Raw genomic sequence first — 27,868 nt, forward strand, 5'->3', positions numbered from 1 at the left:
GCGCATGACAGTTTTACGTCATCCACGCGCACCGTTCTCGTGCGTCATCGGCGTGCGCGGCGCGCTGCGGTGCTTGGCGCTCCCTGTCAGGTGCCGCAAAGAGCGGCCGCTGCCGCCTCATCGCCGCGTACCGGCTCCGGCCGCCTCTCCCGCCGCCGCCATGAACCAGTTCGGCCTGGGGGCGGGCGGCGGGTTCACGTTCGGCACGCCCAAGACGGCCGCCACCACGGCCACCACCGGGTTCTCGTTCTCCACGCCCGCCGCCTCCGGGAGCTTCAGCTTCGGGGCCGCGGCGCAGCCGGCCGCCAGCGGCCAGCCCGCCGGGCTCTTCTCCTTCAGCACGCCCGGCGGCGCCGCGCAGCCCGCCGGCTTCAGCTTCGGGACGACGGGCGCGGCCGCTGCGGCGCCGGCAGCGAACGCGTTCCCGGCAGGGTGAGCGCCCGGGGCGAGCCGGGGCGGGAGCCTCGGTGCTCGGGGAGGGCCGGGCGAGCGGAGCCGTTGCTGTGCGGCCTCGGAGAACCCGGGAAGCGATTGCGGAGGAAGCGAAGGCGCTGCTGTGGGGCCGTGGAGTTGCCACCGCGCCGTGTTCTGTCGGGAAAGCTTTCCCTGCGAGCTGTCGGTGCGGGCTTTCTCGGATGGGCATTGAGAAGGAGCAGTTCCGTGCTTCGGTCTGTAGTGGGGGTGTTGGTACGTGTAGGAGTGAGTGATAAAACTCTGTGCTGTCCTTTCTGTTCTGAATTTGGTGCTTGGAACGTTGCCTTCTTGATCTCCGAGGTGGTTGTCCTGCACAGCTGTGTTCGAAGGTTGCCTCATGGGATCAGTGGGAAAGGGTCTGGAGTGGGGCTTAACAGTAGAAGTCAGTGGGAGAAAGTAATTTTCTGTAGAGGAAGCAACTTCACTTCTCTTGCCATCAGTGTTTTCTTGTGCCTGGAAGGATGGAGGTGATTAAGTGGAATAAAGATTTAATCAAGGATTGCTGATGGCAGGAGCGTGGTGCAGCTCAAAAAGTAAACAGCTGTCAAAACTGCAAAATAGCCCCTGTCAAGTGTGCGTCTTCTTTTTGAAAGGTTGTTTTTGCTGTCGAAAAACAATTTGTAAGAAAGCTGACTCAATGCTCAAGTAGCTGTTGGTCTCAAACAGATTGTCTTATTTTCTTTTCTTTCCCTCTCTAGGGCAAATGCACCAAAATTAAACTTTGGAGGCAGCACTGCACCTCCAGCTACTGGGATCACAGGGAGCTTCTCGTTTGGTAGCTCTGCAGCAACGACCGTGCCCTCAAGTCAAGCAGCAGCCCCTTCTGGCTTTGTGTTTGGAACTGCTGGCACCACCAGCACCACGGCCACCAGCACTCAGTCGGGAACAACTGGAGGGTTCACTTTTCCAAGTGGAACGACGACTCAGGCCGGAACAGTCGGTTTCAACATTGGCACTGCTGCTGCACAAGCAGCGCCCACGGGGTTGACCTTTGGAGCAGCCCCTGCTGCTGCAGCGACCACTGCGGCCACCTTGGGAGCTGCCACCCAGTCAGCAGCCCCCTTCAGCCTTGGGACGCCATCCACAGGTGAGGGCCTGGGCTTGAAGAGGCAGCTGTGGCCACGAGGGTTCTTGGCACAGAGGGCAGGAAGGAATGGTTTGGAGGCTTTTCAGCCTCCTGCTTCTGCTGGTGTGAAAGGAAGGGAGTGTCTGGAATCAGTGTTTTTCTCGTCTGCTTTTCTGAGGTCTTTGGTGATGGGCAGTGATGGTTTTTTTTGCTTCTGGCGAATGAGGCTGAAATAATTTTGGCAGAGTGTGTGAAAGTGTCAGCTACTCCGGAAGCACTTTTTAAATGGTTTTGTTGGGTTTGCCGTTGCAGAGGGAAAGGGCTCAGACTGGTGGGGAAGTGGATGCTGCAGGATGTGCCTGGCCCATGGTGCCAAACGTCTGTTTGCCTTCCTGACAGCAGGAACCTGCCACGCCTGCAGAGTCCGGCAAAAGTTCATTTTTCAGCTTTTCTTTTATTTGTGGGTGACAGTGCTGGCCAGGAAGGGAAGGTCATCAGCTGTGGGGTGATGGTGATGCCCATGTGTGTTAGAATAATTTCTGAAGGTCGTTCTACCTGATGGAATTTCAGCTCTGGTTCATTTTATGGATAACGCAGTGCATTTGTTAGAGTGAATGTTAATGTTTTTCTTACACTGGAACTCCTTCTAAGTTGGCTGTCGCTGTGATCAGCGGAAACCACAGTGTCTCTGTAGTGAAAGGTTTGTCTTTTTCTTGTTGCAGGTCTAACCTTTGGTTCGTTGCCTTCAACAGCAACCACGAGCGCTCCGGTGGCAACGCTGTCCACGAGTACCAGCCAGGGCCCCACTCTGTCCTTTGGAACCAAACTTGGAGGTAGGAGGTGATTTTAGGAAATAACGACTCCGGACTTGGTGAATATCCTGTCCTTCTGGGAACTGTTTTCTGAGCTGGATTCTGGAAGTGGTCTCAAAGTGTTTGTTACTGTGAATTTGTAATGGCAGCAGGAATCTGCGACAGTTGATACAGGCATTGAAGTTCATATCCTGTGTTTTGTGATGTGTCCCAAGTGCCAGATTCCGTTCTGTACTTGTCACTGGGATGTAATGGACAGGAGCCCCAGGTTTAAATGTGCATTGGAAAAGCGATAGAGTTGAGGTGGAAGAAGAGGGGAAGTAGAGTAAAATTCTTCTATCCCTAAAAATCTGGTGTCGATTGGCAAATTTGTGTCCCACGCTTGGGATGACCGTGCAAGATCTGTGCTTTTTCTGTTTGTAGTAACATCGACAGCTGCTACAACTGCCGCTACCACCACAACCTCCATTCTTGGTTCAACGGGGCCTACGTTGTTTGCATCTGCAGTGAGTTCTTCAGCACCGACATCGTCGACCACCACAGGCCTCTCCCGTAAGCTACGGCATATAGATTTTATCTGTTGGGGGAATAAATGAGCAGCGTGGTTGGTTCTGCCTTTTCTTTGTGGAGCTGGAGATGGTGGGATGACCTGTGAGATTTGAAAAGGGCAGCTCTTCTCGCTCTTTGCCGTCTTCTCCCTTTGTGATTTCTGGCAAACAACTAAAGGCCAGATGGGGATGGGTGTACAGGCAGGGCAGAACTTTTCAAAGGAGCACTGCCTTAATGGGTTCCAGCTACTCTTCCTGTTATCTTCTGTTTCCAGTTGGTGCCCCTTCCACTGGGACAGCCAGTCTTGGGACGCTTGGGTTTGGATTAAAAGTTCCTGGAACAACAACTGCCACAACAAGCACTGCCACTGGTAAGAACTGGATGCTGAAAGGAGCTGAGGAGAAGGAAGCCCAGCTCCTTCAGTGGTCTGTAGTAGCGTAAAGGGCCACACTGGTGTAGCAGCGTATTAGTTCTGATTGGGAATACCCTCCAGTAAGTGGAAAGAACACTGTATTTTTTTTTCTCATCCTCCTTTTCTATCTCGTGAAGTGCATGGTTTTGACTTGTGAGAATCTGTCCACATCAGAGGGACTCAGGGTGAAGGAAGGTGCCTGGGCTTTGATGTTCTGGATCAAGTAAAGTAAAGAGATGAGCTGCTCTTTCTCTAGGCTGCCTTTGTAAGGGCAGACTTTCTTGAAGAAATGAGGGAGAGATGTTCAGATGGGGCATGGTGAGGCCAAAGACTTGCAGGGAGTGTTAGGGAGACATCTTTTATTGTCTGGTTTTGCCTTGTTAGTCTGTTTTCTCCATATAAGTTGGAAATTGTCGCATATCATTAACTTTTCTTCCCCCCAAATTTGCACTGATAAATGCTGTATTCCACTAGGAATCTTCATGTGAAAACCCGCAGTGGAATTTGCTGCTATACAGCATTGGGATTCATAACTGAACATCCTTTTCTAGATGTAATAACCAGTTTTCAGTTTGATAACGCAGATGTGGCTCAGCTCTCAAGTTTTTTCTAAGGCTTGTTTCTGAAGTGACTGAAGAATTTGAGCTCAGTGCTGGCTGACAGCACCATCTGATAGATGCTTTTCTGTTTGTGAAAACATAGAACTCTCCTCTTCCACAGAGATGCAGGACAGGAACAGTGTGTCCTGACAATTATTAGGTCTCGTATTAATACATGAAGAGATTGAGCTTCATTCTCCTCCTGACAGGTGTGGGATTTGGTTTTTTTGTCCCTTCAAAGGGACCTGTTTGAACTCCTAAAACACTGCGTGAAGAAGTGTATATTGGACCTGGTCTTGATTTGTTAGACAGCAGATGTGTCCTCTGTTTGACCCAAATCTGTTCTTTCAGGCACTACTTCTGCTTCTGGCTTTGCTTTGAATCTGAAGCCATTAACTACGACGGGTGCCATTGGAGCTGTGACTTCTACAGCTGCCATAACCACAGCAGCAGCATCCAGGTGAGTGTTTTGTTGTAGCTGACTATTTGCCAGGTGGGGCAAGAGGCAGTATTAATGCTGGTATCAGGTGGAAGAAGGGGAAATGGGTGTTGTCCTGTTTTTGTTTTGGCTTCTGATCTTGTGTTCTGTACTGTCTTGCCCCTCCTCTCAGCACGCCTCCAGTGATGACTTATGCCCAGCTGGAGAGTTTGATCAACAAGTGGAGCCTGGAACTGGAAGACCAAGAGAAACACTTTCTCCATCAGGCTACGCAAGTTAACGCCTGGGATCGGATGCTGATAGAGAATGGGGAGAAGGTGAGGTGACATCCAGTGTAAGCTGACTTTGCTTGCTTAGGTTCTTCAAGGCAAGAAGAGGAGCGGCTGAGAGAGCTGGGGTTGTTTAGCCTGGAGAAGAGGAGGCTGAGGGGAGACCTTATTACTCTCTACAACTACCTGAAAGGAGGTTGTGGAGAGGAGGGAGCTGGCCTCTTCTCCCAAGTGACAGGGGACAGGACAAGAGGGAATGGCCTGAAGCTCCGTCAGGGGAGGTTCAGGTTGGATATCAGAAAAAAATTCTTCACAGTAAGAGTCATTGGGTACTGGAACAGGCTGCCCAGGGAGGTGGTCGAGTCGCCTTCCCTGGAGGTGTTTAAGGAACGGGTGGATGAAGTGCTTAGGGACATGGTTTAGGGAGTGTTAGGAATGGTTGGACTCGATGATCCAATGGGTCCTTTCCAACCTTGTGATTCTGTGATTCTGTGAAGGCCCTCAGTGTATCAGATGCAGCAAGGCATCCAATGGGACTTTCTGCTTGTAAAAAGTAGAGGTGAAGCATATCTGGATGCTTGTGAAAGACTCCCTGTATGTCTGTTCTGGTGAATTGGTGTTGGAGCTTGGCAATCTGTTCTGTGAGTTTACACTATGGTAACAAGTTATCTTCAGGTGAAGCTTTCAAAGCCAAACCTCTCTTATTGCATTTTTTGTCTGTAAATCTTTAAGTAACTGATTTTATTTCTAGTGGACGTTTGTGTGGTGCTGGCTGTCCCAGCCCCACCCCTCCTCTTTTTTGAGTTGACTTTGAGTTTGTGTGTTGTCTCCTGTTTGCAGATTACTTCGTTACACAAAGAAGTAGAGAAGGTGAAGCTTGATCAGAAGAGGTAGGAAACTCTGAATACTTGAGATGGTTTTGTTTCTTATTTGCACCTTCTTTCATGTTGCTGTGTCGGCTGTAGAACGTGCATAAGCTCTAAGCTGAGGGGTTAACATTTTGTCTTGTCAGACTGGATCAGGACCTGGACTTCATTCTGTCCCAGCAGAAAGAGCTTGAAGACTTGTTGACCCCCCTGGAGGAGTCTGTGAAGGAACAGAGTGGGACTATCTACTTGCAGCATGCAGACGAGGAACGGGAGAGGACGTAAGGCAGAGATCTGCTTAGAACCTGTGACGAGCAGGCTAATGTGGTGATGATCAAGTAGAGTTGAGATGCATGACAGTATTGATCTATCAGTGGCCTTTGTAGAGTATGTAATCCTGTTTTATGCATGGCAGCTTAGATTTTGCCCATTAGAAAGAGGGGAATTGCGATTGGAAGCCCTTGAATCAGCATGAATCGTAGATTTATAGTCATTTAGGTTGGAAAAACCCTTTCAGATGTAGACTAACCTAACACTGCCAACTCCTGCAGTATAGCATGTCCCTAAACACCACGTCTACATGTCTTCTAAGTAGCTCCAGGGATGGTGACTCAACCACTTCCCTGGCAGCCTGATCCAATGTTTGACAACCCTTGATGTGAAAAAATTGTTCCTAATATCCAATCTAAACCTCCCCTAGGGCAATTGAAAGCCATTTCTTCTTGTCTTGTCAATTCTTACTTGGCAGAAGAGACCAGCATGCACCTTGCTACAACCTCCTTTGAATTAGTTCTTAGAGCAGTAACATCTCCCCTCAGAAAAGCTCTTTGGATGTTGGTTGAATCTGCTGTCTGAGAAAAGATTACTAATTTGACATGATCTCTGACACTCATTTAGAGATAGAAGTGATGAGAGTAGGACATGCTATGTGCATCTTGGGCATGTTTATAAGCCTTAAGAGCAGGGTAATTAAAAGAAGTGTTTATTCAAGGTATAGGAATCTTGAAGGGTCTGGATTAACTGGATCTTGCTTTCGGAGAAAATCCTTCTAGAAACACCCCACACTACTGCTTGTCTGTCTGTGTATTTCTGTCAGGAGAGAAAGAGATTAGGACTTACTTCATATGTGTGATAGAATGCCTCTTGTGGTGCTGTTTGCACACATCTGCCAGCCTTGGTTGAAATGTGTTGGAGCTAATTCTGACCGCCCAAGGTTTGTGTGACTGGGAGCAGGTTTTCTGGATTTCACTTTAGATATTCTGACCTTGCTTGCCATGTGTTTTGCAGGTATAAACTGGCTGAAAACATTGATGCTCAGTTAAAGCGTATGGCACAAGATCTGAAGGACATCACTGAGCACTTGAATACATCAAGAGGCCCAGCAGACACGAGTGACCCGGTAAATCCAAGCTTTGTTTCTTATAAGATAGCAAAGAGGCAAAGCCTAAGGTGATAAATATTGTGATGGTTCCTAGGTCTGAACTGGAATAAGCCTAAGCTTACTCGAAAACAGGTTATTATCCTGACGGTAAAGCGAAGCAAAGCGACAAGAGTTACTGCACAAACTCCCTGTGAAAGTGTCTGCTAAGTTAGTGAAGCTGCACAGATGTGAAATTTGATGGCATTCTGCTCTAAAGGCAGGGGCAGGCAGGCTGCTTTTCCTGCTGTTAATTTTTGTGACAAATGACGTGCACCTTCTCTTTCTGTTCAGCTTCAGCAGATCTGTAAAATTCTGAATGCGCACATGGATTCATTGCAGTGGATTGACCAGAACTCAGGTGAGAGTTGTCTTGCAGCTTTTTGGGGATGTAAATAGGAAGCATGTAGCTGTTCTTGAAATCTCCTGATGTGCATGAGAGGCTTCTGCTGAGTCGTAATTCCTGACAAGTGCTGATGCTTTCCAGAGAGCAGTGCTTGAAATGCATCAGTGCAAAGCAGAGGACTTGCAAACCTTGTGCTTTGTTCTGTCAAACTAAGGTTAAGTATTTAATCTTCTAGAACGTTGTGGTGTTTCCCTTTGGCATTGGAAAATTGGTGATGGTGTGTGTGCATGCGTGTGTGTGTGTGTGTTTAATGTTACCATTCTTCTCCGTACAACTGGAAAGCCAAATCCAAGAAAGACTGAGCAGCATGCATTTCTCCACAGATGTGGTAACTGCACAGTAATACGTTGGAAATTTCAGAGTAGCAATAACTTCTGCAGAGCAGAAGATGCACTTAGCAGTGAAAACTTGATAGTGCAGTTACTGTGGTTTCTTGAGTTGCATTCCCTGTGACTAGGCTGCCATGGTTAGATCGTAAAAAGAAACTGAGAAAAGGAGCTTTGCTCACAGAGAGTGCCTCCTTGTGAGAGACTGAATAATTCTACATGATTCTGATTCCAGCTGATGCTTGCAGCCACATGGGGGCATGGCAGAACAAAGCAGTGCTCCTCTCCCCAGTACAGGATTGTGCTGCCTGGCTGCAGCAGTGTGCAAGTGCTCACACTTGGTGAACTTCCTGGGTGATAGCAGGCATACTCCTATCCGAGTTTGAATCATGTTCTTGGCTTTGGCCAGGGTTTAATTTGGGTTTTTCTTCCAGAACATAGATGCTAACCTGTGTGTTCCAAACATGTCTTTATTGGGAGATGGGGTGCAGCTCCTGTGGCATCAGAATTTTGACTTGACAAAATGTGTGTGAAAATAGCAACTGGTTCCCTTTTAATTTTCCTGGAAAGGAGACACATTTATTCCTCAGTCATTCATTGCTGAAGAAGTTGTCTTATTAGTTAATAATGATTCATTCTCTTTGCTGGGAAATGCACATCGAAAGAAACAGTGCATTTTCAGTTCACCTTCAAACGAGAATAAATCAAGAAGCCCAAGAAATTCTTCTGTTAAAAAAAGATTCTTGCACATCCCTGTTTCTGTGCATTTCTTAGTCAGTGAAAGAATTCCTGTTACTGTGTGCACTGAAGCAGTACAGTGGAAAACATGCAATTTTGAAGTAAGCCTTCAAGTAGCCCCAGCTGTAAGGAAATTGAGTGGGCCTGGGAAGGACACATTCTTATTGTGTGTTGCTTATTCTTTCACTGGAAGATTCTTGGTTTGGCATGCTGTACAGATAAAACCTCACTTGGAATATTTGTCTCCACACAACATCATGCATAGCCCTGTTGAACAGCTTCTGAAAAGCTTTCATAGAATGAAGTTAGAAATTGCTGTAGGCTGTGCCATGGTGTATTGTTTCTTGCAGTGCCTGCTGCATTTAAGGGTGATGATCAGTCAGTATCTTACGTATTCCCAAATCAATGGTCTGCAAATAAGTGATGATCTGTGTTGTGGGCGAGGGCTGTACAGCCCTTCAGTGTGATTGTACTGTGTTGTCTGTTTTTACAGTTAAAAGCTTGTTAGAGCCGTGTAATATTTCCTGCGAGAAAATGTGTGTGCTTCTAACAGATTGTGTGGTTTACCTGTAATCTGCATAATTCACAGACGCTTAAGCAGGTGGTGGGTAGGGGAAAGTGGGTTGTGGAGCAATTTTTTTTTTTCCAGCTGCAGCCCAGCTTGCAGTTGCTGTTGAGGAAGGGATTTTTGTGCTCTTAGATGGAGTGCCTAAAACTGCAAGAGCCTGGCAAGGAAAAAAATGACACCAGCCTGTCCAAGGGCTCTTCTGATTCTGCCTGCTGGTCCCCAAGTGCCTCAGAGCACTTCTTAGATGTTCTCGTGTGCCCTGGGGGTTTACCAGTGCTTTGTGGTGGGTTTTCCTCTTTCTTTGAGCACTGTCAGATTGGAGTGACTGTCAAAATGAACATATTTTTCTTTCTCCTGCAGACTAAACAGTGGAGGGTGGTGTCTTAGGGTGTCTGTAAGATTAACCACTTGTTTCTCCTGCAGCTGTGTTGCAGAGAAAGGTAGAAGAGGTGACGAAGGTTTGTGAGAGCCGTCGCAAGGAGCAGGAGCGCAGTTTTCGGATCACTTTTGACTGAAAGTCTCCAAGTTTGACGGATTAACCTAAAATCGGGGCAGAAAACAAAGGATGTTGGGGATGAAGTTCTCAACTTATGTGGGTTTGTTTACTTGTAATAAAATTTTGTGTTTATTACTAAGTGAGTCTTTGCTGTGTCTCACTGGAATTCACCCGCTGCAGGCTGAGAGCCTGCATGAACTTTGTGCTGAAAGTGTGTGCTCTTTGTCTCTGATCCTTGTAACTGCATGCAGGCTGAGATATAGAAATGCTGCCCTGGGGGGATATGAGCAGTGTGTGAGTCCATGACTGAGTTCCCCAGTGCTTGTATGTAACTGGATTATGTTTAGCTAGGACTTCCTAAGCTTTTCTTCAGATCCTTGCAGGGATGGTTTAGTGAAGAGCTGTCTTCAGAAGGAGCTACAGCACTCTCAGAGACTCAGATTCCTCCTCTTGCTGGCTGGAGTTAGTGTTGAAATGGGGTGAGCGTCCCCTTCTGGAAGTTTGTTGTTTACTGTACTTTTGGCAATTGCCTGCATTGTGCTGGTTCCCTTAATCAGCATTTTTGCGTGATTTACAGCAGTGCGAGAAACGGTGCTGGTGACTGGGTGTAGCACAGTCACAAGGGAGAGGCGAAAGACACGGTCAGCAAGTTCGTTGTGAAGACTTTGTAAGAGACCGACTGCTCGGGCCCTGTTGTGCTCAATGGGACTGTGATGCACATTCCATGCATCCCTCCTGCTGGGAGAGGGCAGTGTAGCTGTGCCGCTTTAGCCGCTCTACTGCTTCATTCTCCTTTGCACTCGCTGCTTCTGTTGTGCAAAAGGGGCGCAAACAGCGCGCTGCGCTCTTTGCTTTCGCTTTGCCTGGTAATGCACATGGCCCCTGCCCTGGAGAAAGGGATCTCCCGCGGGGACCATTTGACTTTACTGTCAGCATTTCTACGCGATTCTGGGCGATAAGAGAATCGGTCCCGGCGCGGTGGGCGGGTGCGGCGCAGCCTGTTCAGCCCCCGGGAAAACGCCGCGGCGCCTTCGCTGCGAACCCCCCGTTAGGCCCAGCCGTCACCATAGCAACACTGCGCCCCGCCCACGAGAAACGGTGCAGCCAATCAGATCGCGGCGCCCGAGAGCGGCGTCGGCGTCGGCCTATGGCTGTTGAGGGCGGGAAGGCCACGGCTGGTGACATCATCCGAATACGCGGCGCGCGGCCGTTGCGTCATCCCCGCGCGCGGCGCCCTGTGCCGCCGGGCTCAGCCCGGCACCGCTCCTCGCGGCGGCTCCGGCCGCCCCTCCCGCCGCCGCCATGAACCAGTTCGGCCTCGGGGCGGGCGGCGGGTTCACGTTCGGCACGCCCAAGACGGCCGCCACCACGGCTACCACCGGGTTCTCGTTCTCCACGCCCGCCGCCTCCGGGAGCTTCAGTTTCGGGGCCGCGGCGCAGCCGGCCGCCGGCAGCCAGGCCGCCGGCAGCCAGCCCACCGGGCTCTTCTCCTTCAGCACGCCCGGCGGCGCCGCGCAGCCCGCCGGCTTCAGCTTCGGGACGACGAGCGCGGCCGCCGCGGCGCCGGCAGCGAACGCATTCCCGGCGGGGTGAGCGCCCGGGGCGGGAGGGGCCGGGGTCCTCGGTGCTCGGGGAGGGCCGGGCGAGCGGAGCCGTTGCTGTGCGGCCTCGGAGAACCCGGGAAGCGATTGCGGAGGAAGCGAAGGCGCTGCTGTGGGGCCGTGGAGTTGCCACCGCGCCGTGTTCTGTCGGGAAAGCTTTCCCTGCGAGCTGTCGGTGCGGGCTTTCTCGGATGGGCATTGAGAATGAGCAGTTCCGCGCTTCGGTCTGTAGTGGGGGTGTTGGTACGTGCAGGAGGGAGTGATAAAATTCTGTGCTGTCCTTTCTGTTCTGAATCTGGTGCTTGGAACCTTTCTTCAGCCGAGTGGGACTGTCTTGTCCTTTGGAAAGGCTGTGATCTCCGGGGCGGTTCTCCCGCACAGCTGTGTTCGAAGGTTGCCTCATGTAATCAGAGGGAAAGGGTCTGGAGTGAGGACCAACAGTAGAAGTCAGTGGGAGAAAGTAACCTTCTGGAGCACAAGGAGGTACAAGAGCAAGCAGCTTCACTTCTCTTGCCATCAGTGTTTTCTTGTGCCTGGAAGGATGGAGGTGATTAAGTGGAATAAAGATTTAATCAAGGATTGCTGATGGCAGGAGCATGGTATAGCTCCAAAAAGTGAACAGCTGTCAAAACTGCTAAATAGCCCCTGTCAAGTGTGCGTCTTCTTTTTGAAAGGTGGTTTTTGCTGTCGAAAAACAATTTGTAAGAAAGCTGACTCAATGCTCAAGTAGCTGTTGGTCTCAAACAGATTGTCTTATTTTCTTTTCTTTCCCTCTCTAGGGCAAATGCACCAAAATTAAACTTTGGAGGCAGCGCCGCACCTCCAGCTACTGGGATCACAGGGAGCTTCTCGTTTGGTAGCTCTGCAGCAACGACCGTGCCCTCAAGTCAAGCAGCAGCCCCTTCTGGCTTTGTGTTTGGAACTGCTGGCACCACCAGCACCACGGCCACCAGCACTCAGTCGGGAACAACTGGAGGGTTCACTTTTCCAAGTGGAACGACGACTCAGGCCGGAACAGTCGGTTTCAACATTGGCACTGCTGCACAAGCAGCGCCCATGGGGTTGACCTTTGGAGCAGCCCCTGCCGCTGCAGCGACCACTGCGGCCACCTTGGGAGCTGCCACCCAGTCAACAGCCCCCTTCAGCCTTGGGACGCCGTCCACAGGTGAGGGCCTGGGCTTGGAGAGGCAGCTGTGGCCATGAGGGTTCTTGGCACAGAGGGCAGGAAGGAATGGTTGGGAGGCTTTTCAGCCTCCTGCTTCTGCTGGTGTGAAAGGAAGGGAGTGTCTGGAATCAGTGTTTTTCTCGTCTGCTTTTCTGAGGTCTTTGGTGATGGGCAGTGATGGTTTTTTTTGCTTCTGGCGAATGAGGCTGAAATAATTTTGGCAGAGTGTGTGAAAGTGTCAGCTACTCTGGAAGCACTTTTTAAATGGTTTTGGTGGGTTTGCCGTTGCAGAGGGAAAGGGCTCAGACTGGTGGGGAAGTGGATGCTGCAGGATGTGCCTGGCCCGTGGTGCCAAACGTCTGTTTGCCTTCCTGACAGCAGGAACCTGCCATGCCTGCAGAGTCTGGCAAAAGTTCATTTTTCAGCTTTTCTTTTATTTGTGGGTGACAGTGCTGGCCAGGAAGGGAAGGTCATCATCTCTGGGGTGATGGTGATGCCCATGTGTGTTAGAATAATTTCTGAAGGTCGTTCTACCTGATGGGATTTCAGCTCTGGTTCATTTTATCGATAACGCAGTGCATTTGTTAGAGTGAATGTTAATGTTTTTCTTACACTGGAACTCCTTCTAAGTTGGCTGTCGCTGTGATTGGCAGAAACCACAGTGTCTCTGTAGTGAAAGATTTGTCTTTTTCTTGTTGCAGGTCTAACCTTTGGTTCGTTGCCTTCAACAGCAACCACGAGCGCTCCAGTGGCAACGCTGGCCACGAGTACCAGCCAGGGCCCCACTCTGTCCTTTGGAACCAAACTTGGAGGTAGGAGGTGATTTTAGGAAATAACGACTCCGGACTTGGTGAATATCCTGTCCTTCTGGGAACTGTTTTCTGAGCTGGATTCTGGAAGTGGTCTCAAAGTGTTTGTTACTGTGAATTTGTAACGGCAGCAGGAATCTGCGACAGTTGATACAGGCATTGAAGTTCATATCCTGTGTTTTGTGATGTGTCCCAGGTGCCAGATTCCGTTCTGTACTTGTCACTGGGGTGTAATGGACAGGAGCCCCAGGTTTAAATGTGCATTGGAAAAGCGATAGAGTTGAGGTGGAAGAAGAGGGGAAGTAGAGTAAAATTCTTCTATCCCTAAAAATCTGGTTTCGATTGGCAAATTTGTGTCCCACGCTTGGGATGACCGTGCAAGATCTGTGCTTTTTCTGTTTGTAGTAACATCGACAGCTGCTACAACTGCCGCTACCACCACAACCTCCATTCTTGGTTCAACGGGGCCTACGTTGTTTGCGTCTGCAGTGAGTTCTTCAGCACCGACACCGTCGACCACCACGGGCCTCTCCCGTAAGCTACGGCGTATAGATTTTATCCTTTGGGGGAATAAATGAGCAGCGTGGTTGGTTCTGCCTTTTCTTTGTGGAGCTGGAGATGGTGGGATGACCTGTGAGATTTGAAAAGGGCAGTTCTTCTCGCTCTTTGCCGTCTTCTCCCTTTGTGATTTCTGGCAAACAACTAAAGGCCAGATGGGGATGGGTGTACAGGCAGGGCAGAACTTTTCAAAGGAGCACTGCCTTAACGGGTTCCAGCCACTCTTCCTGTTGTCTTCTGTTTCCAGTTGGTGCCCCTTCCACTGGGACAGCAGGTCTTGGGACGCTTGGGTTTGGATTAAAAGTTCCTGGAACAACAACTGCCACAACAAGCACTGCCACTGGTAAGAACTGGATGCTGAAAGGAGCTGAGGAGAAGGAAGCCCAACTCCTTCAGTGCTGCGTAGTAGCGTAAAGGGCCACACTGGTGTAGCAGTGTATTAGTTCTGATTGGAAATACCCACCAGTAAGTGGAAAGAACACTATACTTTTTTTTCTCATCCTCCTTTTCTATCTCGTGAAGTGCATGGTTTTGACTTGTGAGAATCTGTCCACATCAAAGGGCCTTTCATTGAAGGCATTTACAGTACACTAGTTTAGTTTAAAGATGTTCTTCATTGCCTTCTTGAAAAATGTGGGATTTGTTTTTTGTCTCCTTAGAAGGACCTGTTTCAGCTCCAAAGGCACTGTACATAGGTGTGCATATTGGACTTGTTCTCAGTTTGTTAGACAGTAGGTGTGCCCTCTGTTTGACCCGAATCTGTTCTTTCAGGCACTACTTCTGCTTCTGGCTTTGCTTTGAATCTGAAGCCATTAACTACGACGGGTGCCATTGGAGCTGTGACTTCTACAGCTGCCATAACCACAGCAGCAGCATCCAGGTGAGTGTTTTGTTGTAGCTGACTATTTGCCAGGTGGGGCAAGAGGCAGTATTAATGCTGGTATCAGGTGGAAGAAGGGGAAATGGGTGTTGTCCTGTTTCTGTTTTGGCTTCTGATCTTGTGTTCTGTACTGTCTTGCCCCTCCTCTCAGCACGCCTCCAGTGATGACTTATGCCCAGCTGGAGAGTTTGATCAACAAGTGGAGCCTGGAACTGGAAGACCAAGAGAAACACTTTCTCCATCAGGCTACGCAAGTTAACGCCTGGGATCGGATGCTGATAGAGAATGGGGAGAAGGTGAGGTGACATCCAGTGTAAGCTGACTTTGCTTGCTTAGGTTCTTCAAGGCCCTCAGTGTACCAGGTGCAGCAAGGCATCCAGTGGGACTTTCTGCTTGTAAAAAGTAGAGGTGAAGCATATCTGGATGCTTGTGAAAGACTCCCTGTATGTCTGTTCTGGTGAATTGGTGTTGGAGCTTGGCAATCTGTTCTGTGAGTTTACACTATGGTAACAAGTTATCTTCAGGTGAAGCTTTCAAAGCCAAACCTCCCTTATTGCGTTTTTTTGTCTGTAAATCAACTGATTTTATTTCTAGTGGACGTTTGTGTGGTGCTGGCTGTCCCAGCCCCACCCCTCCTCTTTTTTGAGTTGACTTTGAGTTTGTGTGTTGTCTCCTGTTTGCAGATTACTTCGTTACACAAAGAAGTAGAGAAGGTGAAGCTTGATCAGAAGAGGTAGGAAACTCTGAATACTTGAGATGGTTTTGTTTCTTATTTGCACCTTCTTTCATGTTGCTGTGTCGGCTGTAGAACGTGCATAAGCTCTAAGCTGAGGGGTTAACATTTTGTCTTGTCAGACTGGATCAGGACCTGGACTTCATTCTGTCCCAGCAGAAAGAGCTTGAAGACTTGTTGACCCCCCTGGAGGAGTCTGTGAAGGAACAGAGTGGGACTATCTACTTGCAGCATGCAGACGAGGAACGGGAGAAGACGTAAGGCAGAGATCTGCTTGGAACCTGTGATGAGCAGGCTAATGTGGTGATGATTAAGTAGAGTTGAGATGCATGACAGTATTGATCTATCAGTGGCCTTTGTAGAGTATGTAATCCTGTTTTATGCATGGCAGCTTAGATTTTGCCCATCAGAAAGAGGGGAATTGCAACTGGAGGCCCTTGCATCAGCATGAAAAGCTCTTTAGATATTGTTTGAATCAGCTGTCTTGGAAAAAGTTACTAATTTTGGCATGATTAGTAATTTTTTAGTAATGAAATTGATGGCAGCAGAATTCACTATGTGTGGGTTGAGCATGCTTGTGAGCCACAAGAGTTGAATCATAGCAGGGTAATTAAAAGAAATGTTTGTGTAAGGTATAGGAATCTTGAAGAATTTGGTTTAGCTGATTCCTTCCTTTCTGTGAAAACCTTCTAGAAAGCCCTCCACAGTACTGCTTTTCTGTCTGCATGTATCTGTCGGGAGAGAAAGAGATTAGGAGTTACTTCTTGTGTGTAATAGAATGCCTTTCAACTCGTATCTGTCAGCCTTGGCTGAAAGGCGTGGAAGCTAACTCTGACTGCTCAAGTTTTGTGTGACTGGCTGCATTTCACTGTAGATATTCTGACCTTGCTTGCCATGTGTTTTGCAGGTATAAACTGGCTGAAAACATTGATGCTCAGTTGAAGCGTATGGCACAAGATCTGAAGGACATCATTGAGCACTTGAATACATCAGGAGGCCCAGCAGATACGAGTGACCCGGTAAATCCAAGTGCTACTTTTTGTATGTTGGTAAAGAGCCAAAGGATGTTTAAGCAGTTCTAATTCTTCATTTGTTCACTCATGAATACTCCACTGGTTATAGTTGTAGCCTTAGAAAGATATTGTGTTTCGTCCTTGGGTTTGGTTTGTTTTCTGGATTATGAAACGGCAGAAGCCAGCCTGACTCCCATACTTACTCTGTAGTTCTGTTAACAGCTTTCTAGGTATCTCATTCTTGTCTGAACTCTGGTTGGTTGCTTGTTGTCTAATTTTTGCCTAGATTACAATGTATTCCAGAGGCATTTCTGAATGTTGATCCATCCACCTGCTCCACCACTTGCATCTTTCTTGTGGCAAATCTAAATTTTGTGCAGTGTCCTCTGTAGCTGCTGATACTTTTTCCTTATACTAATTTGTACCCTCATGAAAACAGGTTCTGACTTACCTGCTCTCTTTCCTGTATAGGAAATTGATCCTCATGCTGCTTGTGGCTTCACCATGGGGTTTTTTTTTTTGGTAAAAATGTCTCTTTGGTACTGCAGATAGAGTCCTTTTTACTTCTGCCACCTCAAGCCTAAGGCGATAAATGTTGTGGTGGTTCCTAGGTCTGAATTGGAATAAGCCTAAGCTTACTCTAAAACAGGTTGTTATCCTGACAGTAAAGCGAAGCAAAGCGACAGAGTTGCTGCACAAACTCCCTGGGAAAGCATCTGCTAAGTTAGTGGAGCTGCACAGATGTGAAATTTGATGGCATTCTGCTCCAAAGGCACAGGCAGGCAGGCTGCTTTTCCCGCTGTTAATTTTTGTGACAAATGACGTGCACCTTCTCTTTCTGTTCAGCTTCAGCAGATCTGTAAAATTCTGAATGCGCACATGGATTCGTTGCAGTGGATTGACCAGAACTCAGGTGAGAGTCATCTTGCAGCTTTTTGGGGATGTAAATAGGAAGCATGTAGCATGTGTGCAAATGTTTCTTGAACAGAAATGGATTCCTGTTACTGTGTGCACTGAAGCGGTACAGTGAAAAAAAGATGCAGTTTTGAAGTAAGCCTTCATGTAGCCCCAGCTATAAGGAAATTGAGTGGGCTTGGGAAGGACACATTCTTATTGTGTGTTGCTTAATCTTTCCTTGGAAGATTCTCAGTTTGGCATGCTGTACAGATAAAACCTCACCTGGAATATTTGTCTCCTCACATGATATCATGCATAGCCCTGTTGAACAGCTTCTGAAAAGCTTTCATGGAATGAAATTAGAAATTGCTGTAGGCTGTGCCATGGTATATTGTTTCTTGCAGTGCCTGCTGCATTTAAGGGTGATGATCAGTCAGTGTCTTACGTATTCCCAAATCAATGGGAAATTGGCAAATAAGTGATGATCTGTGTTGTGGGTGTGGGGGCTGTGCAGCCCATCGGTGCGATTGTACTGTGTTGTCTCTTTTTACAGCTAAAAGCTTGTTAGAGCTGTGCGATATCCTGTAAGGAAATGTGTGTGTGCTTCTAACAGATTGTGTGGTTCACCTGTAATCTGCATAATTCACAGACAGTTAAGCAGGCAGTGGGTAGGGGAAAGTGGGTTTTGTTTCTGCAGCCGTAGCCCTGCTTGCAGTTGCTGTTGAGGAAAGGTTTTTTGTGCTCTCAGATGGAGTGCCCTGAAACTGCAACAGCCTGGCAAGGCAAAAAGTGTCACCAGCCTGTCACAGGGCTCTTATGATTCTGCCTGCTGGTCCCCAAGTGCCTCAGAGCACTTCTTAGATGTTCTTGTGTGCCCTGGGGTTTTACCAGTGCTTTGTGGTGGGTTTTCCTCCTTTGAGCACAGTCAAGTCAGAGTGACTTTCTCCTTCTGCAGGCTAAACTGTGCAGAGCGGTGTCTTAGAGTGTTTGTAAGATTAACCACTTGTTTCTCCTGCAGCTGTGTTGCAGAGAAAGGTAGAAGAGGTGACAAAGGTTTGTGAGAGCCGTCGCAAGGAGCAGGAGCGCAGTTTTCGGATCACTTTTGACTGAAGGACTCCAAGTTTGACGGATTAACCTAAAATCTGGGCAGAAAACAAAGGTTGTTGGGGACAAAGGTCTCAACTTGTTATGTTGTTTATTTCTTTTCTTGCAATAAATTTTTTTTGTTCCAAGCCAGTCTTTGCTGTGTCTCGCTGGAATTCACCCACTCAGGCTGAGAGCCTGAATGAAGTTTGTGCTGAAAGTGTGTGCTCTTTGTCTCTGATCCTTGTAACTGCATGCAGGCTGGTGAGGTACAAAAATGCTGCTCTGGAGGGATCTAAGCAGCGTGTGAGTCCATGACTGAGTTCTCCATGCTTGTATGTAACTGGAATATGTTTAGCTGGGACTTCCTAAGCTTTTCTTCAGGTCCTGGCAGAGATGGTTTAGTGAAGAGGTGTTCTCAGACAGAGCTGCAGCCATCAGAGAGACTCAGATTCCTCCTCTTGCTGGCTGGAGTTTGTGTTGAAATGGGGTGAGCTTCCCCTTCTGGAAGTTTGTTGTTTGCTGTACTTTTGGCAATCACCTGTATTGTGCTGGTACCGGTAATTGGCATTTCTCTGTGATTCACAGCAATGCAAGAAATGGTGCTGTTGTGGTGACTGGGTGTAGCACAGCCCCTCTCTTGCCCTGCTGGCTGCGCTTCTTTTGATGCAGCAGGATGTGGGGAATCCCTCATGGTAGGGTTCAGCCCCTCTCTGTGGGTTCTCACCTGGGAGCAGAGCCATGTCACTGCCTGAGTGTGAGAAATATCCTCGTAGCCAATGAGAATAGGCTCAGGTAGATTCCTTAGTGAAGCACACGATTCACATCCATGCGTGAATGGGTGTCCCAACAGGTGGGCACAGACTGGTATACACTTAGTACACTTTTTATCCCTAAACTCCCCACCTATTGTCCCTCCCTTATTTCCCTATTGGCTGGATTCTTAAAGGTTTACAGTCTGTCTGATGCTTCCAATTAGCCTATCAAGTCTTTGCCCCTGTTCACATAGAAGCATAGAATCATGGAATGGTTTGGGTTGGAAGTCACCTTAAAGATCATCCAGTTCCACCACTCCTGCTGTGGGCAGGGACACCTCCCACTAGATCAGGCTGCCCAAGGCCCATCCAACCTGGCCTTGAACACCTCCAGGGATGGGGCAGCCACAGCTTCCCTGGGCAACCTGTGCCAGGGCATCACCTCTCTCATTATGAAGAATTCCCTCCTTACGTCTCGTCTAAATCTGCCCCTCTCCAATTTATACCCGTTGCTCTATCACTACAAGCCGCTGTAAACAGCCCCTCCCCAGCTTTCCTGGAGCCCCTTCAGATACTGGAAGGTCACTATAAGGTCTCCTCAGAGCCTTCTCGAGGCTGAACAACCCCACCTCTCTCAGCCTGTCAAGAGCTGCCCCGCCATTTCTCCCCAGTCACCCCCCTCTCTTAGCTGGATGCTTCCTTACATTGTTTTCAGTTTCTTTGAACTCTTTAGGCTTTGCCTTTTTGAGCTCTTTCTGGGTTTGTGCCGAATGAGTTTGCATAGCGTTTATCGTTCTGTTTTAGCCTCGAAACGCAAACCTCACCTATGGCAGCGTCGGGAGGTCTTTGTCTCTGGTCCTTATGGGACAAAATTCAGCGCGTGTATTACAAACCCACCATTCCTCCCGCTGCCTCCCGGGGTCGCTGCGGCCGCTCCCGGACTACCACTCCCGGTGTCCCCCGCGCGGCGCCGGTGCTGCCGGGAGCCGGGGCGATGCGGCGGTGAGCGGGGACGGGGACGGCAGTGGGGGGGCTTCCGCGCTCCCTCCCGAGGGCTGCGGGAAGCGGGGGGTGTCCCGAGAGAGAGGGGGTGGCAGCGCCCCACGGTGTGGGGGCGGTGACCCCAAAGGAGGGGTGGCCGTGCCCCAAGGTGTGGGGGTTTTCATCCCCAGAAGAGAGGTGGCTGCTCCCCACGGTGTAGGGGTGGTGCTGATACGAGGGGTGGTTGCTATTACAAAAAGCAGAATATTTTTGATTTAAGCGAAAGGAGAGCTAAGTTTCATCTGAGCAATGGTATTCTTTGAAAGTTCGACAGCGTGTCCCTCTGACAGAGAGTTTTCTTTCAGTGTTTTTCCAGACACCGCTCATGCTTTGGAGCTGATAGTGCCTTGTGCTCAGTGTGATCCGAGCTGAGCAGGTGTCTCCCGGGCAATCCCCCCTGTCTGCAGTCTCTCCCCATCCCAAACGCAAGGTCAGGCAGAGCTGGAGCCAGAGCTCCGAATTAGCAAGAGTCTGGACTGTTGTGAAGTTCATAACAACATTAAACTTAGGAAAGTCATAGAATGTGCATAAGATTTCTGGGAAAATTCATCCATATACACGTGAGTGGGGAATCCATCCTGTCCCAGCTCTGGTCTGGCTGCACACAGCGATGGAGATCACTGCCTCGTGTCACCTGGGCCTGGTAAAGGTGCTCACTTTCTAAAACTTCAAAACATGTCTTAAAGAGATTATTTGCCGGCATTTTTGGTGTCACTGCTGTCTGCTGGGTGGTGACAGACACGGTGTCCGTCTGTCTGTCCATCTGCACGGTAGCAGGGGAAAAAGGAGCTTTCCATAGTGTGCCACTCAAATGCACCATTTCTCTTCTCCCTTACAGTTTTCTTTCACCTTGAGTCATTCTAAACCAGCAGTGTCTGTTTAGGTACTGATACAAAACAACATTCCCGCAAGAAAAATAAGATTGCATGTGAATATTTTTTTTTTGATAAAAACCTGATTTGGGGTATATTTAATGCTCTCAAAGTAGCCTCAATTTTCTTGGCCTGTCTGCTTAACATTAATGGGAGCTCTGATCCAGCAGTTTTGGTTCCTTGCTCTTTAAATCCCATAAGAACAGTCACGGAGATGGAGAAATTGTAGTGGTGGTGTATTTTGAGCAGTTTTCCCCATTGCCTTACTAACCTCCATGCTGCACTTGTATTCTCCAGGGTCAACAGCAGCCTCTCCAGCGATGAGCTCCTCCTGGAAGATTTGGAGACGGAAGGAGAGAGGCAACTGAAGAGCCTCCTTCACCACCAGCTCGATACCACTGCTTCCATCGAGCAGTAAGTCCTGATCTGGCGCCTGGTGAGCGGAGTGTGGCTGTGTTAGGGGCAGCAGCAGTGTGGCCTCCAGGGACATGTTTGTGCAGGCTGTTATCTGCCAAAACAGCTGCACAAACTCCTCCATTGCTGGGTCTCCTGCCCAGCACTCCTTGTCTCCTGGAACAAACGCTGGAGGTAATTAATTTTCACCCATTAGGTGAAAATAACTGATTTGCCTGGGCCAGGCGCAGGGCTGAGTTTTTAGGCTGGGGAGCTTGTCTTCACAGGCTGGCCTCCATTTTCAGCTGCGGGGTGCTTGGTGTTACAGTGTTACAAGGCGCATCCTGTCCATCTTGGGGCAGCATCCTGCCCTGCAGGATCTCATGGTCTTGGAGAAGGGTCGAGAGAGTGTGGCTCCATTGTGTTTTGGGAACGCCGCATCCCTGGTTAGGTGCTGCAGGACCAAGCGTGGTTGCAGGGAGAGGCCAGCTCCTTCCTGTTCCCCTCAGTTTTTCAGTGCTAAGTTGTTTCTGCTGTTCTGTTGCCTTGGGTTACAGGTGCAAGTCAAAGCGGAGATGCTTTGCCCCTGCTGCTTTTTACAAGCCCTTTGGGGAAGAGGCTGCCGGTGCTTTGACCTTGTCACAGTTCCAGGCCCTGCAGGAGAGTGACAAAGAGACTGCCTCTCTCCGGGAACTGGGGCTCTCTGACTCAGAGATCCTGCTCTGGAAGAACCGGGCTTCAACAGGGAAGGTAGGCATACCCTGCTCTGATGTGGAGGTGGTCAAGTCCCTCCAACCCTATGGCCTGTGGCACCCTACTAGAAAATTCAAGTCCTTTGTATGTCCTCTGGTAAAGAATGGCTGCTCCATGTGTCTCTTGCCTTTAAGCTAGCATGATCCCATGTTTCTTTTGACCTGTTTTATTCATTAGAATGGTCTGTGCTAAAAGCTATGGTGAAGAGTTGCTCCTTTGGAACACTTACTATATTCCTTACTAGAATATATATTCCTTACTTTGGACCTTACTATATTTCTGCTTCTGTGTTGATGGTCTCAAGCAAATAATTTCACCTGTTTATATGCTTGTAAGAAGGGTTTAATTGTTGGAGGAGAAAAAGGAGGGAACATTTCAAAGTGCCTCAGCCTCCTCCTTTCTGTATTCTGACATATCCCTGGATCCCTTGGCTGGCTTGGGATAGCTGTCTGTAGGGAGAGGTTTGTATGTTCTCCTCAGGGGCTTGCAGATGCTTTAAGGGAATTGAAACAGACACGTAAGAGTGATAGGCAGAGCTGTTAGACCAAGTGTGTGATTGCCACGACGTGCTTCTCTTCGGATGCAGTTGGCAGCAGAGCAGAGCCAAAGCAGGTTTTGCCCCTTGCCCTACCCTTCACCCTTTCCTTACACCTTTCAGAGACGAGGGGCTTTCAGGGCTGTCCTGTGGCAGGTGCACTGGAGTGCTCTGCTCTTAGTTTGGTAAACCAGGTGGTGCAAGCAGGGCTCGGGCTGACTCTTGGCTTCCCTCTGTTGCTCCTCCTCTTCCTGAACAATAGCTGTGTGCAGGAAGAGGCAGTCTGTGGTAATCATGGGTTTGCTTCTCTTCAGCTGAAGTCATTACTTGCTTTGTTTTTTAAATGCAAACCCAGCCCTGGTGTGGCCTGCATTAAAACTTGGGTTAGAGAGAGGTGGTGTTGATTTAAGAATGTAAGTCAGTGTCAGCAGTACCAGCTGTTGTACTTAGTATGAAATCAGTTCTGGGATGTTTAGAAATAAAGATTAGTGTGGAAAGCACTGCTCTGACAGAAAAAAGTGGTAACATTTAGGTACATCTTCTACAGCTCTTGAGAGAATAACATTTAGAGAGAAAGCTCAAGTAAGGTAATGATGTGCATCTTTGCATGTGGAGGCACCGAGTGAAAGATTCCATAAAGGAGGAATCAGCTGAGACAGAGAGGATTTCAGATTGCCCATGGAGCTCTCAGCAAAGTACTAAGTGCAAACTTCTGTTATTTTCAGCGGCTAAGTTGCAGCTTTTTTAAAAACAAAGTACTACAAATGATTTTCCAGAATTACTTTTCCATATAAACAGCCTTTTTGTGCCCCAGGGAAGCGGTGAAATGGTGACTGGAAGCTGTGCAAATGTAGGCCCATGCAGTCAGGCGGGAAAGGAGAGGCACCCATGGGAAAGTCTTTGTGCTCAGTGCAGGAGGAAAGCCTGGTTTCTTGCCTGAGGCAGAAGGGTCTGCCATAGAAATTCTCAGACCAAATTTGAGAAAAGTAAAACCACCTGCAGCCCCATAAAAGTCTGGACTCTGATAGAGGTGGATGGGGGAACAGAAATGCACTCCAGAAGCTGGTGTATGTCTCTGCTACGGCAGAGTCTGGTGAATCTTAGCAGTGCCCTGTCCTCGTGCAGTGAGGTTTATCTAAACAGCAATGCTTGCTTGTAGCCAGGTTAGCTCTGAGGTCTGTGCTGCAGGAGCTGGGTGGTTTTTGGGAGCTGGCTTATGTGAAGCTGGTCAGAGGTTTAGTCCTCGGTGTAAACCTACCGTTGGGTGCCAAATAGTAGCCTGCGGTCCACTTCTCAGCAAATAAGGTTCTCTCAGTGATGCCAGAGTCATGGACCAAAAGCGTGGTGGAAACTTGAGTTCAGGATTCTATAGGCATAGCAAAAGAAGTGCTAAAGGGGGGTTGTGCAGTTACTGCAGGTGTCCTTAGAAAGTGGCTATAGCTGGCAGAGGCAGGGACTGCTGGGATAGAGAGACACAGGCATCATCAGACAGTGATGCCAGGGGCAGGAAAGCAGCACAGAAGGTCAGGAGAAAGGGGCTGATTCTCCACATTTCTCAGGAACTGAGGCTTGCTGAGCGATTGCATTTCTGTCTTACAGTTGCAGTAACAGGACCTCTTGGTGACCTGCTCTTTTGGGGGATGGTTCTTGATTGCATCCCCTCCTGGGCTGGAGGATGTGAAGTTTGAGTGCTGTCTGACTCTCTAAGAAAGATGCTGGTGCCATATCTGAGAAAAGCTGTGCCTGTCTTCCAGGGCTCTGGGCTGGGAGCAGCCCCTGAGGCCACACAGGACCGACTCCATGCCATCCAGGAGAAGATGGAAGAGCGTCAGCGCATACTTGCTCTGCCCCAGAGGTTTGCTGGCAGTAAGCAGCTGACCCGGCGAGAGATGGAGATTGAAAATGCCCTGTTTCAGGGAACAGACCGCCACTCCTTTCTCCGGGCACTCTACCACCAAGGTTTGTGGATTCAAGGCCGTTCCTGCCTTTGCTGCAGCGTGGAGAGCTGGGGTGTGTGGGGGTTGAACATGCTTCTGTCTGGCCTTCTGTCACTGAAGACGTGGTTCTGTTTTGGTACTGTGTGGGAGGAGTTATTTTCCTCTCTTAGATGAGCTGATAAAGAGTGGGCTTTCTAAAGGGCTTGTAACATCCATCTCTTTGGACAGCATGGATTGTGCTACAGGTACAACAGAGCCCAGCTTGGTATTTGGAAGAGCAGCCAAAGTTATGCTTTGGTACAGCCCAGAGATCCCCACTGAGCTGCACCAAGAGACACAAGGTGCTTAGCAATGTGGAGCTAGAGATTGTCCCTTCTGTGATTTAGCTGCAGTCTAGCAAGGGTGGGAGAGGAGCAAAGGCACATAGCAGGAAGGAGTAGACTAGTTAAGGACCCCTGCCAGTAGCCAGAGCGGAAATGGAGCCCAGTTGCTGATTGTCCATGTACTTGGGAGAAGAGCACTTCTCACCCCAGCAGTGTTGCCTCAGTCTGTGGCTTGATTTGACTTTTCTGAATGGAGAGTCAAGTATTGTCCAGAGATAGCAAAAACTGCTCCAGTCTGTTTTGGCTGGAGAACATGCAGGCATGAAGCTCCAGCCCAGACTGATTATTTATGTAAGACAGTATTAAATAGAACATAAGGAGGAACTTCTAAACTTCAGTTCCTAACTGGTAAAACACCACTTTGATCTGTGTTGATGCTGTTTGAGCTATAATGTCCAGCTAACCCAGCATCCTCTGGCCCCTCTGCTTCCTCCTTTGGTGTCACTGTTGTGGCATTTAGCAAAGTCAAGAGGCAGCAAGATTGAAGCTTGTAGGCTAGGAGATGCCCCTCATTTCTTTCCTTGTTTTCATTAAATAGAGTAAAGGCGATATCATTAGTCGGTCCATACCATGGACTTCCTTTAAACCCAGGAGCTTAATCTCATGTCCCTGGAAGCAAAAAGTTTATATTTTGTGTAGCAGTGTAGAAAGGCAGCATGGCTTACCCTGGCCATGCATGGGTAAGGAGGAAAAAGTTTGTTGAAGGAATCGCTAGAATGTACTGAACTGTGGCTGCAGATAAGCTAGTGAGGACATCTCTGGAAGAAATGAGCTCTGTACAAAGTGCTGGTGGAACTACTGCTCTCTGCTGGTTCATCCTGAGCTGGGACGCCAGCGCTTGCTGGCTGCTGGTACTGCTCTTCTTGTTTTAAATAACCTGCAGGGCCTGGCTGACAGATGCGTGGAGGCTGGGTCAGAACAGGGTTTCTCCTGTCTGTGTCTCTTCCTGCAGTCTGTGTGTGTTCCAGGATCTTGGTGGTAGTCATATTACCGTGTTTCTCTGTTGTGGATTAGATGACACTCAGAAGAGGGTAACGGATGAGAAGGACCCCATGGTTCATCTAGAGAGTGTTTACCAAGAGCTGCTGGGAAAGAAGCGGCCTGAAGAAGTCCAGCCTACCAAGAGCGACCCATGCTTGTGCCCTTCCCTGGCCCCGCAGGGACCTGTTGCTGAGGAGTCATCGCTTCCAGACCAGGAAGAGCAGGCAGAACAGGCAACAAGTCTCAGCTTTCCTGCAACAGGGCCCCACCAGTCCCCTCCAAGGCCTGTGATTATCAAAGAGCCTGTAGAGTTTGTCCCAGAAGAGGAGATCTGCAAGAACCGTCTCTCAGAGGAAGAACTCCGGAATATTCCCAGGTTCTCATCCTACCATCCTGGAGAGCCCAACAAGGTATGCTGAGATGAACCAGGATTTATTCTTCTCCCTCCTTAGCACGCCCTGCAGTTGCTTCAGCAGGCAAAGGCTCCTCTTTGCTATTGACTGGCCGTTGCCTGGAGGGTGCTTGGTTGAGCCTCCCAGCCAAGGGAGAGCTGCCTGCACTCTGGGAAAGAAGGGGACCTTTGGATCTATTGGGAAGTTGCATGGCCTGGCAAAGAGCTGTGCTTCAGACCGCAGCCTTCCCAGCTCTGGCAGGTCACTAGCCAAGATGCCCTCTCCTTTTTTTTGCCTGACTGAGATCAGCTATGGCTGCTCAAACTGTGCTTAACTGGTAGCTGGAGCTTGTTGCGTTTTATAAATAACTGGAGCTGTCAGCACTTGGCACAGGGAAGCATGATGATGGCTTGAGTCTAGAGCTGCATTTCTCTGTACACCCACCTGTCTTCCAGGCTTCACTGTTAGCACGTGGGTGGAAGAAGGAGTGTGAGATGGTAGAGGGTCTGAACCTTTGAGAAGTATGGACTTGGGACCAGGTTGCATCGCACAGGTCGACTGACTGACTGTCTCTCTGGAACAGGTGCTGTATTTGAAGAACTTGGGCCCTCGAGTGACGACGAAGGATCTAGTGTCCTTGTTTGCTCGGTTCCAGAAGGAGGACAGCTCACCGATCCAGTTCCGCCTCCTGAGCGGCCGAATGAGGGGTCAGGCTTTCATCACCTTCCCTGGTGAGTCACTGCCTTCTGCCTCTCAGTTCTTTCCCTACCCACGAAGATGCCCCGTATTCCAGCAGGGCACTGGCCTGGCACCAAGCCTGTTCTCCAGGGAGAAGGAGAGGAGTTCACTCCCTCTTCTTCCTATCACATCATAGTCTTTTCCTTGGACTGGAAGAGGATTCATCAGAATGGAGGTGATGCAGTCTGTTATGTGCTGTATTTATAAACAGCACTGTACTAGATTGTGTTGCAGGCTGAGGGTCCGTGAGCCAGAAACATCTGTGTGACTACAATGTTTGTCAGTGCCAGAACTTACTGTGTAACCTGTGCCCATTTTGCTGTCTCGTTGCAGATATTCAGTCAGCGCAGGAGGCCATGCTGTTGGTGAACGGGTATAATCTGCAGGGGAAGCCGCTGGTGATTGAATTTGGGAAAAGCAAGGGGCATTTGCCAGACACTGCCCCTGCCATCCCCTGCTCCTCTGCTGGAGAGAAACCCCCTGCCGAGTAAGGGGTGGATAAGAGGGAACCTTGTGGATTTCCATGGGCCATGGGAACTGCTGGTTGTAACCGAGATGGTGAAATGCCGTTGGGAGTCAACATGCAGGTCCATAAATCTTGCAGTGAGGAAAGGAGAGAGCTGGGAGCTTGGCTCTTCCTTGAGAGAGACGGGCACTGTCCTTACACTGTTGGGATGTATTGGCTTTTTCCTACTGTTTTATGTGTGTGTGTGTGCCTTTTCAGACCTTTATGGCAGGGAAGGAGGGAGGAAGCCATGTAAATAAATGTATTTATTATGGTATTTCCTTAATGTGTGTTCATTCACCTTTGTCCTGTGCAAACCTTCTAAAGCCAAGCGTGCTGCACTCTGCTATTGCAGGACTGTGTCAGCAGAGTTCAGATGTGGCCTCTGTGCTGGCAGCTGGAGTACC

At 49.0% G+C, this 27,868-nt stretch overlaps 3 protein-coding genes across 5 annotated transcripts; all 3 read left to right on the plus strand.

The window, feature by feature from the left end:
* The first annotated feature begins 44 nt into the window (after window positions 1-44).
* Window positions 45-9,718, plus strand: LOC104069054 (nuclear pore glycoprotein p62-like). 2 transcript variants are annotated; one of them, XM_054075627.1, is made up of 12 exons: window positions 45-432; window positions 1,173-1,561; window positions 2,293-2,373; window positions 2,776-2,904; window positions 3,176-3,271; window positions 4,264-4,372; window positions 4,524-4,668; window positions 5,461-5,510; window positions 5,633-5,767; window positions 6,774-6,885; window positions 7,198-7,264; window positions 9,365-9,718. In XM_054075627.1, exons 1-12 carry the CDS (start codon window positions 161-163, stop codon window positions 9,454-9,456), a joined length of 1,677 nt encoding a protein of 558 aa, XP_053931602.1. In that variant the 5' UTR covers window positions 45-160; the 3' UTR covers window positions 9,457-9,718. The 2 variants fall into 2 exon arrangements, with proteins under 2 accessions (XP_053931602.1, XP_053931601.1); XM_054075626.1 differs by having other exon boundaries at window positions 2,263-2,373; window positions 9,365-9,700.
* Window positions 9,719-10,640: 922 nt separating this feature from the next.
* Window positions 10,641-18,322, plus strand: LOC104069055 (nuclear pore glycoprotein p62). Of its 2 annotated transcripts, none has more exons than XM_054075625.1 (12): window positions 10,641-11,026; window positions 11,818-12,203; window positions 12,935-13,015; window positions 13,418-13,546; window positions 13,818-13,913; window positions 14,342-14,450; window positions 14,602-14,746; window positions 15,134-15,183; window positions 15,306-15,440; window positions 16,091-16,202; window positions 17,043-17,109; window positions 18,112-18,322. In XM_054075625.1, exons 1-12 carry the CDS (start codon window positions 10,740-10,742, stop codon window positions 18,201-18,203), a joined length of 1,689 nt encoding a protein of 562 aa, XP_053931600.1. In that variant the 5' UTR covers window positions 10,641-10,739; the 3' UTR covers window positions 18,204-18,322. The 2 variants fall into 2 exon arrangements, with proteins under 2 accessions (XP_053931600.1, XP_053931599.1); XM_054075624.1 differs by having other exon boundaries at window positions 12,905-13,015; window positions 18,112-18,321.
* Window positions 18,323-19,885: 1,563 nt separating this feature from the next.
* Window positions 19,886-27,731, plus strand: RBM41 (RNA binding motif protein 41). Its single transcript, XM_009572026.2, has 7 exons — window positions 19,886-19,933; window positions 21,142-21,258; window positions 21,795-21,987; window positions 24,280-24,484; window positions 25,860-26,236; window positions 26,802-26,949; window positions 27,290-27,731. Exons 1-7 carry the CDS (start codon window positions 19,926-19,928, stop codon window positions 27,445-27,447), a joined length of 1,206 nt encoding a protein of 401 aa, XP_009570321.2. The 5' UTR covers window positions 19,886-19,925; the 3' UTR covers window positions 27,448-27,731.
* Window positions 27,732-27,868: the final 137 nt, after the last annotated feature.

This window comes from Cuculus canorus, chromosome 10, assembly GCF_017976375.1.
Source record: "Cuculus canorus isolate bCucCan1 chromosome 10, bCucCan1.pri, whole genome shotgun sequence".
In the NCBI taxonomy this organism is placed as follows: Eukaryota; Metazoa; Chordata; class Aves; order Cuculiformes; family Cuculidae; genus Cuculus; species Cuculus canorus.

What these genes read in the sequence shown, in the direction of transcription:
- LOC104069054 (XM_054075626.1), top strand. Translation starts at nt 161, where the DNA reads ATGAACCAGTTCGGCCTGGGGGCGGGCGGCGGGTTCACGTTCGGCACG. An exon ending in CTTTGGAACCAAACTTGGAG is followed by an intron (nt 2,374 to 2,775) that starts GTAGGAGGTGAT and finishes TTCTGTTTGTAG; the next exon opens with TAACATCGACAGCTGCTACA. An exon ending in TGATAGAGAATGGGGAGAAG is followed by an intron (nt 4,669 to 5,460) that starts GTGAGGTGACAT and finishes TCCTGTTTGCAG; the next exon opens with ATTACTTCGTTACACAAAGA.
- LOC104069055 (XM_054075624.1), top strand. Translation starts at nt 10,740, where the DNA reads ATGAACCAGTTCGGCCTCGGGGCGGGCGGCGGGTTCACGTTCGGCACG. An exon ending in GACGAGGAACGGGAGAAGAC is followed by an intron (nt 15,441 to 16,090) that starts GTAAGGCAGAGA and finishes TGTGTTTTGCAG; the next exon opens with GTATAAACTGGCTGAAAACA. An exon ending in CAGCAGATACGAGTGACCCG is followed by an intron (nt 16,203 to 17,042) that starts GTAAATCCAAGT and finishes CTTTCTGTTCAG; the next exon opens with CTTCAGCAGATCTGTAAAAT.
- RBM41 (XM_009572026.2), top strand. An exon ending in ACCGGGCTTCAACAGGGAAG is followed by an intron (nt 21,988 to 24,279) that starts GTAGGCATACCC and finishes CCTGTCTTCCAG; the next exon opens with GGCTCTGGGCTGGGAGCAGC. An exon ending in GGCTTTCATCACCTTCCCTG is followed by an intron (nt 26,950 to 27,289) that starts GTGAGTCACTGC and finishes GTCTCGTTGCAG; the next exon opens with ATATTCAGTCAGCGCAGGAG.